An 8,701-nucleotide genomic window follows, 5' to 3' on the forward strand; every position below is an offset into this window, starting at 1 on the left:
AGGAAGTCCAGGCCATAGTCCATCCAGAATTTCCAGTGTCCTGGGCCTCCGCCTGCTCTGGGGTCTCGTCATCTAGAAGCACAGTGCACTGGATAACAGTTTGCCAGCTCTCTTTACAAGACTTTGGGTGGGGGGAGGTGGCTTGGGTAGGGGACACTCCAGTGTCTTAAGTCATTAGAATGCTGATTTCCTTTTCTCATTCCAATTTTTGTTTATTTGAATTAAAAGCCGCTCTTTGCCACGAGTAAAAGGATCCAAACCCTCGGGGAACCAGCATCAGCAGCCAGATGTGAAGAACTACTTCACGGCGTGGGCGGCCTTTCGGCTTTGGTCTCTTTTCGGGGCTCACAGTTGCCTAGGGAGGAGAGCATAGCCTGTTTTGGGGCTGCGTTTACGGTAAATCCCGGCTAAGTCCGGCCCAGAGAGCGCGCGGCCGGGGATCCAGGCGACGGGGGGGCGATGAGATAATGAATGAGAAAAGGCTCCAGGCGGGAGATCGTTATTCATGCCGATTCTCTTCTCAGTAGCGTGCTCAGTATCGGGGTGAGGGGTTCATCTTCAAACAAGGAGACACATTACTAGTTTGGACTTTTCAGCGAGAGAAAGTGCACGCACTCTTGATTTTTCAGTCGTATCTGTCTTTCCGTTAAAGGTCCCTAAATGTTGAAGTCCCTCGCGGAACGCGCCCCAGCCCCCAACCCCTGTGTCCGCCTCCTTCCCCGCGGGTCAGGAGGGCGGCAGTGTCCAGACGGTGGCGCTCCGGGACAGTGCAACCCCCTATCCCCCCACTGCAGCAAGAAGGCTAGTCTGGGACAAGTTTCAAGGTGCTTGCTGAAATTTTCTGGGAGGTTTCTCAACAAGAGTCATAACTTTTAGTAGCCGGCACAAAATCCACCCCCGTAACCAAGGTCGTTGAGGGAACGAGTATCTGAATCTCGCCCCTGTAGCCCGAATCTTTCGGATTTCCCGTAGCCCGTGCGCTCCGAGAGCCTGGGCGCACCGCAGGGAACTGTGACGCCTGCGGAGGGAGATCCGCGGGGCAGGGGGCGGCCCGACCCAGCTGAGGTTGAAATGAGACCCCCCGCAAGGGAAAAGGACTGAGCTGAATTATTCCTGGGGCGGGGGCCTCTGGTCTGCTGGTGGCTTCCAGGCTGCGCAGCCCAGCACCTCCGCGCCTGTCCCGCCGCTCCGGCACAGCTCCCCGAGCTTACCCGAGTGCCCCGCGCCACTCCGTAAGGCGTGCGGAGCACCTAGAGAAGGGACGGGAGTCGGAGCCGCTCGTCCCGGGTTTCTTTGAGGAGTGGCAGTCCAAGAGGAGGGCTTTATCCCCCGTTTTACTTTTTCCCAGAGCAGCCTCGAAGCTCCCGCAGCCAGGGCGCCAGGCAGCAGGGAAGGGGACGCGCTCTCACTCTCGCTTGCCCCAGAGTTGGGGGCAAGCGGCCACCATCTACCTCTTCTCACTTCCAGAGCACATACACGATCCCTGCTCCCAGAGCCTGACGTAGGGGCCATCTCCTCAAGGAAAACACAAGTCGGGGACCGGATTGAGTGCCACCCGCTGCTGCTGCTAAGGGAGCCAACCAGCTCCTGCCAGGCACCAGAGTGGGAATAAATTCCCTAGAGACTGCTGCCCAGATTGGGGGTGGAAGCCCCCAGCAGCTGTCCCCTGCTTTCCGCGGAGTATAGAAGGCTTTGAAAAGGCAAAACACTGGGATGGGATGAACCTCTCAAGGAGACTGCAGAGGCGAACACCTAGGGTCCAAGGGGCCACTGGCCACTCCTCATGCTCTGCCGGGGGCTTCAGACAAGCTTGGGTTGGCACTGGACCCCCAAGAGGGACCCTATAGCCCCGCTCTGCAATCTACAGCGCTTTGCCAGGTGTTTGCGTAAGAGAGGGAGGGAGAACTTGCTAGAAACGGATGCGCAGTGGCCGGTGGGGGAGGAGGTGGATTCTGAGCTGGTCACGACGCAGGGTACCTGGGGGATGTGGTGGGAGGCGGAGCGGCTAGAGGGGAAGCACATACATGGCAGCCGGAAGCAAGACGACACCTCGATGTGGATTTGTCCAAAAAGAGTTGGAGATCAAAGCGGGGGTGATCAGGGAGCTCTGATTGGTCGGGGGGAGGGATTTGGGGTGGGGCTAGGCGCCTCTTGAGGCTTTAAAAGCTCATCGGAGAGGGGCGGGAACGCTGTCATTTGCTCTCCGACTCTCGGAGGGTTGGCAGCTCTCCTGAAGCTCCTGGCGACAGAGCAGGTGTTCGCTGTCCAGACCCGGCTGGGAGGACCTAACGGTCTCCAGCAGCAACATGAGGCCTACCCTGGGAGTTCCCAGCCCATACGGCTGTGTTGGCTGTAAACTGCCGCAGCCAGACTACCCACCGGCTCTAATCATCTTTATGTTCTGCGCAATGGTCATCACCATAGTCGTAGACCTGATCGGCAACTCCATGGTCATTTTGGCTGTGTCAAAGAACAAGAAGCTCCGAAATTCTGGTAAGACCCCTTTCCTTCTCCCTACCCACCGTGCAGCCACTTGCAACCCCTACCTAGGGTGTTAGTTTGGGCTCCTGCAATAGGGAACCCGTGGATGGGTCCTGCTCCCCATTTCCCTGCGAGCCTGAGTGATGTTCTGCCGGGGGCGGGGGGGCCCATAAACTCAGAGCTTCTCCAGGCTGCGGAGGTTCGGAGAAGCTCTGGGCAACCAAGTGCAAATCCCCGTCCCTGCGGTGCGCGGCACAGCGCCGAGCCCGGCCCCGTCGGGAACCTGATGCAGAGGGAGCCGGCACCCGAGCGGAGAGTCCGGCGGCCGCCCGGGGACAGCACGCCGAGCCGGACGCCACAGAGGTGGCCGCGCCGAGGCAGCGCGGGAGGAATTAACGCGGAGGGAGCAGCGGGGTCGCTACCCGCTCCGGTAAAGTTAAGTTCTCGGCGGCTGAGGCGGCGCTTGCCGGAGCGCAGCGCGGCGGCCGAGCCCAAGCCCGGCCGAGCCCCCGCTCGCCGCAGCCCTGTGACTCCAGGGTGGCTCCCGGGCAGCTCCCGGGCGGCGGAGCGCAGACCCCCGCGCCTGAGTGTGAAGCAGGGCGGTCTGAGCCCGCCAGAGCCGAGCTCCGTCCGCCCGTCCCAGGGCGCACGGCAGAGAGAGGCGAGCGGCCGGCTGGGCGCAGCAGGCGGTGGCAGCGACGGCGGCGGCGGCGGCGGCGGCGGCGGCGGAGACCCCGAAGTCTGTAAGCGGGGTACCGGGGGTCGCAGGGCGGGGCGGCGGAAAGGTTCGGGAGCTCGGCGTCCCGGGGGCATAGAAGACGGCAGAACCGGTGAGGATCGCCGGAGGGCTGCAGGAGAGCTCAGAGGGGATGGTGGGGGGCGCAAGGGAGACCGCAGAGCGCGCGGACGTGGGACGAGGTGGGGCGGCGAGCGAGACTCCCCTCGCGGCCTGCCAGTGCCAAGGGGAGGGGGCCGGGTGCGACCGGGCCTGGGGGACGGTGCTGGAGGCTGCAGGGCGCTGCGCCCCTTGTCGGGGGCGGGGGCGGGGGCGGGGGCGGCAGACGCTGCGGAGCCTTGAGCCGCCTTTGCAGGTTGGGCGGGAGAGGGCTCGAGAGGGGAGGTGGGGGAGGGGCCAAGGGGCCCAAACTCCCAGCTCGGGCCCCGGATGGGAAGGGGCGGCGCCCAGGGCCTCCGCTGCCTGGATCCCGGCCGGCTGGGGCCGGAGGGCAGAGTGGAGCGAGGGGGCGGGGTCTGAGGGGGTCGGGCACCCACAGGACCCGGGCGGGCGGGGTGCCGGGGAGTGGAGGCCGCCACTCGCTGGGGGATTACTTTGCTTGGAGGAGGAATCACAAACACCACAGAAGTTTCCAAATGCAGTGACGGGCACACAGTCATTAAAAGTTTTCTTTTAAACTCTTGATGGGTGTGTCTGATTTCTCCTCGGTCCCCCGGAGACGTGGGGCCGCACACTTGGATCTCACGTGCTCTCCAGCAGTGCGGTCCCAAGGGGCCCAACCCTGGAGCCCCCGGGGGGTGGGGCACCTGCAAAGCCCATTTTCTCTTTTTTCCTTTTCTCCTTCACCTTCCTTTCCTTCCATAATTCAAATGAAGGTTTTTAGCGTTGTTGTGGTTTTGTTTTTAAGTCTTTGCCCTCTCTCTTCTCCTCTTTTCTTCTCTGAATTCATTACTTTGAGGGAAAACCCTAGAAAGAACCTCTTAGGTAGAAAGCGCCGAGGCCTCGCCTTGGCAGTGCTGGCGGAAAGAAGCAGAACGAGCCGTTCCTTTGCCCTTTTAAAAGTGCTCATTTTCTCCCAGTCCGAGATGAAGTGCAATATTTTGCCAAATCAATGCTAATTAGCAATGAGGTGTTTCCAGAGAAAGGGCTCCGCATCTGCACTTGGCCTTGCAGGTTTTACAAACAGCGTTCCTACCGCCGCCCTACAAAACAGGAGTGCCCCCCGCCCCACCGGCACTTTCCTGTTTAGCCCGCAGGCTCCAGTAAAGCCCGGAACCGGGGGCCTGGAACCAGTGTGCAGGGCGGCGAACGTGCTGGTGCCCGGCTCTGCTCGGGGACCCGCGTGAAGCAAGCAATTCTGCTAATCCTTGCAGGGATTTTCCTGATTTTTTTCCCTCTTTGCTCACTTTCTCAGACTAAATTTTACAGGGCCTCTCCCCACCCTCAGTTTTTACTCTTAGGTTACCTCGGAAATGGTAAGTATTTACTGGGCTAAGTCTTAGATTATTGTCTGATCCCGCTGGGAAAGACCGCTTAAGAAAACGACATGCCCTTTCTCGGACAGTTCTCTTTAGACATGTTTGCGTTGTAAATGCGATGGTAAGTTAGAGAAGGCAGAGGGCTAATTTTTTTTTCGGGGTTGGGGGAGGTTGAGGCTTCCTGACAGTCCTCCAATCTCTCCACCCACCCCAGTCCCTACCCTCCAGCCTGTTTCCGACAGACAGCTCCATCCAGCTCGCCTCTACTCCCTCCCTCCCCGCACCCGTACTCCGCCAAAACTTCGCGTTTTGTTTTTGTTCAAAATGATGGCCACAGGTCTGTGTGTGTGGGAGTGTGAAGGGCTCCCCAACGGGCTTTCGTGTTTACTGCTTTCTGACTTCACTTTTTTCCCAAAGCAGAGATGATGTTGTTTGAAAGGAAAAAAAGGTTGTCAAAGGACAGGTCCCCCAAACCTGCTTGTGCGTCAGAATCACCTGGGACATGCTTGTAACTAAAAATAAAAACACAATTGTACTTCTTGAAAAGAATTCTAGAAGTCTAAATTGTCACAACCCAGCTGGCCTTTTCCTCCAGCTTATATTTGTAGATTTCCAAATGTAACCATTTGTTCTTCTCTGTCTTCCTCCCCCGCCCCCACCCCCACCCCCGCCCCGCTCCGTCCCGCTCCGCCCCTCCCCAATATGCGTTTCAGGCAACATCTTCGTGGTTAGCCTCTCTGTGGCTGATATGCTGGTGGCCGTCTACCCCTATCCTCTGATGCTACATGCCATGGCCATTGGTGGCTGGGATCTGAGCAAGTTACAGTGCCAGATGGTTGGATTCATCACAGGGCTGAGTGTGGTCGGTTCTATCTTCAATATTGTGGCAATTGCCATCAACCGTTACTGCTACATCTGTCACAGCCTCCAGTATGAGCGCATCTTCAGTGTGCGCAATACCTGCATTTACCTGGTTGTCACCTGGATCATGACTGTCCTGGCTGTCCTGCCCAACATGTACATTGGCACCATCGAGTACGATCCTCGCACCTACACCTGCATCTTCAACTATCTGAACAACTCTGCCTTTGCTGTGACCATCGTCTGCATCCACTTTGTCCTCCCTCTGCTCATAGTGGGTTTCTGCTACATGAGGATCTGGACCAAAGTGCTGGCAGTCCGTGACCAGGCTGGGCAGAATCCTGACAACCAGCTTGCTGAGGTTCGCAATTTTCTAACCATGTTTGTGATCTTCCTCCTCTTTGCAGGGTGCTGGTGCCCTATCAACGTGCTCACTGTCTTGGTGGCTGTCAGTCCAAAGGAGATGGCAGGCAAGGTCCCCAACTGGCTTTATCTTGCAGCCTACTTCGTAGCCTACTTCAACAGCTGCCTCAATGCTGTGATCTATGGTCTCCTCAATGAGAATTTCCGAAGGGAATACTTTACCATCTTCCATGCTATGCGGCATCCTATCCAGTTCTTCTCTGGCCTCATCACTGATGTTCGGGAAATGTGGGAGGCCCGAGCCTTCGACCGCGCCCGCGCCCGCGCCCGCACCCGCACCCGTGACCGAGCCCGCGAACAAGCCAGTGAACATGCCCGTGCCTGTCTTGCTGTGGAGGAAATGCCGATGAATGTCCGAAATGTTCCACTACCTGGTGATGCTGCAGCTGGCCAATCTGAGTGTGCCTCCAGCCACCCCAGGCCAGCCTCCGGCCACTCCAGGTCTGCCTCTGCCCACCGCACATCTGCCTCTGGTCACCATAAGTCTGTCTTTAGTCACTCCAGGCCTGCCTCTGGCCACCCTAAATCTGCCTCTGGCCACTCCAAGTCTGCCTCTGGTTACCCCAAGTCTGCCACTGTCTACCCTAAGCCTGCCTCTGTCCACTTCAAGGCTGACTCTGTCCATTTCAAGCCTGCCTCTGTCCACCCCAAACCTGTCACTGGCCACCACGTCCCTGCTGGCAGCCACTCCAAGGCTACCTTCAGCCCTGCCACCAGCTGCCCTAAACCCACCACTGGCCACACCAAGCCTGCTACCACCCACCCCGAGCCTGCCGACTATCCCGAGCCCGTTGCCACCATCCACCCGGAGCCTGCCATCGCCAGCCAGCCTGAGCCCACTGCTGCTGGCCACCTGGAGTGTGACATCACTGACCTCCCTGAGCCCGCCTCCAGCCCTGCCACTGAGTCCCCCAAGTCTGATGCCAGCCCGCTGGAGCCTGCCGCTGCCCCTGTTGACCCCTTTGTGGTCACCATTGCCACCAATGATTACCAGGAGGTTGTGGTTATTGATGATGCTGAAGCTGATTTTGATGAAGTGGCTGTGTGATCTTAGGGGTGGCGGAGCAGTGGTCCACTTTTAAGGTTGGCTAGCGTATGTAATACAAAGTGAGATATCTTAGTGCATCTACACACAGACACATGCAGACACTGACAGTGTAAGCTACACCTACCTTTCAGGCATACTCCTCCTTTCCATTATGTACTCTGCAAAAGTGTGAGTGTGTGTGTGTGTGTGTGCTTGCTCCTTTAGAGACCAAATTCCCCTCAAGTTTGACTTCTGTTGTTCTGAGCCTCCCTTTCCTCCTGTGGTTGACTGTGAGCCCACAGTGATCCTTGAACTTGTAGATTTTGGTTTTTCCCCACTCCTGTGTAACGGTTTCTCCCCACTCCTCATTTCCTTCTCCTTGTTCCTGCTTTCTTCTCCCATTCCTCGAGGGGGGTGGGGATGGGGGAGGAGCGCATGCGCAATGGTAAAGGTGTGCTGTGGTAAAGCCTTCTGTAAAGTGAATGTGACCGCAGAGCTTTATGTGTTTAAGTATTTATTGTACATTTAACGGCAGTAAGAAAGGCAATTGCGATAAAGTACAAGTACTTGAAACAGTTTCCTTTCTAACAAAATATGACCCCTATCTGAAGAACACAATTTACTGAGCTCTTATTAAAATAAATATTTATGCCTACGAGATCAAATGGCAAAAGGAAAGATATTGCCGCACCAAATACATTGGTGCTGATTTTCGTAGTCAAACACGAATGCAAATGATATGTGTTTACCTTATTCGTAGTTACTTTACCTTTTATAGTATTTGCCAGGATTTTCTTTCATTTAGTTCCTTAAAAGCAAATCTATCCATAAACTGGTTTCTCCCCACATCCAAACTTATGGTTGCTAGGATCAATTACAGTCATGCTTTTAATATTATACACAGCCTGATGTTTTTACGCAATCAGTTTTTACATTTTTCTTTTTCATTCAGAAGGGAATTTGAGGGAATAACTGGTAGCCAGAAGTGAATGGAGTACTGCCTGGACTTGTAAACAAGTGCTGCTTCTAAAGCGGTTCCCTCCTGCCCCATCCCTCTGAGCCTCCTAGCTGTGGTGGGGATGGTGGGGGGAGGCGGGGAGGAAGACTTGCCGACATCAGCCAAGCCTACTACCCTTGGCTGAGGTTCTGTGATCCACCGTGTTAAGGTGTAGATGTCTTGTATCATCGCACTTGACAGCCCAGGAAGTGATTTTTCTCTAGAATTCAAGAAAACATTGTTTAATAAAAATCTCGATTATTGATTCAAATTGACACTTAAAGTTTACAAAAGATTGTAAGGATAAGTGGAAATGTGTTATACTGCCTTAAATCAGTTCTCTGTTTGTGGTAGCAATTAAATAAATGTTTTTGTGTCTTTGGTGTGTGATCTGTGGATAAAATTTGCTTCCTCCACCAGATTCACTTGTGGGGAGGCTTGGGGGTGGGTGGAAAAGCATACCCCTTGGGGGATCAAGAGACTCAGATGCACGTACCCACCCTGCTGTACCCCAGGGCGAGTCACATGACCCCTCTCTCCACAGTTGCCTGGCTTAGCAAACTGTGGCCAGGTCGGGGCCGGCTGGAGGCAGAGGAGGGCTCCCTGGGTGTGGTGGGTTCTTCTCACTAGTACTGCCAAGGCTTCTGAAAACGGGTCCTCTTTTACCCCCATGGAAGGAGTGGAGCTGGGCCCCAATT

General features: G+C 56.1%; 1 protein-coding gene across 1 annotated transcript; it reads left to right on the top strand.

Moving 5' to 3' along the window:
- The first annotated feature begins 2,188 nt into the window (after nucleotides 1-2,188).
- GPR50 (G protein-coupled receptor 50) lies at nucleotides 2,189-7,027 on the top strand. The gene is made up of 2 exons (XM_032620302.1): nucleotides 2,189-2,493; nucleotides 5,409-7,027. The coding sequence occupies exons 1-2, from the start codon at nucleotides 2,307-2,309 to the stop codon at nucleotides 7,025-7,027; spliced, it is 1,806 nt and encodes a 601-aa protein (XP_032476193.1). The 5' UTR covers nucleotides 2,189-2,306.
- Nucleotides 7,028-8,701: the final 1,674 nt, after the last annotated feature.

This window comes from Phocoena sinus, chromosome X, assembly GCF_008692025.1.
Source record: "Phocoena sinus isolate mPhoSin1 chromosome X, mPhoSin1.pri, whole genome shotgun sequence".
Lineage (NCBI taxonomy): Eukaryota > Metazoa > Chordata > Mammalia > Artiodactyla > Phocoenidae > Phocoena > Phocoena sinus.

Bases quoted from the DNA above. Each gene is read 5' to 3' on its own strand.
- GPR50 (XM_032620302.1), top strand. From the start codon at position 2,307: ATGAGGCCTACCCTGGGAGTTCCCAGCCCATACGGCTGTGTTGGCTGT. The intron at 2,494-5,408 runs GTAAGACCCCTT...TATGCGTTTCAG, and splicing joins CAAGAAGCTCCGAAATTCTG to GCAACATCTTCGTGGTTAGC.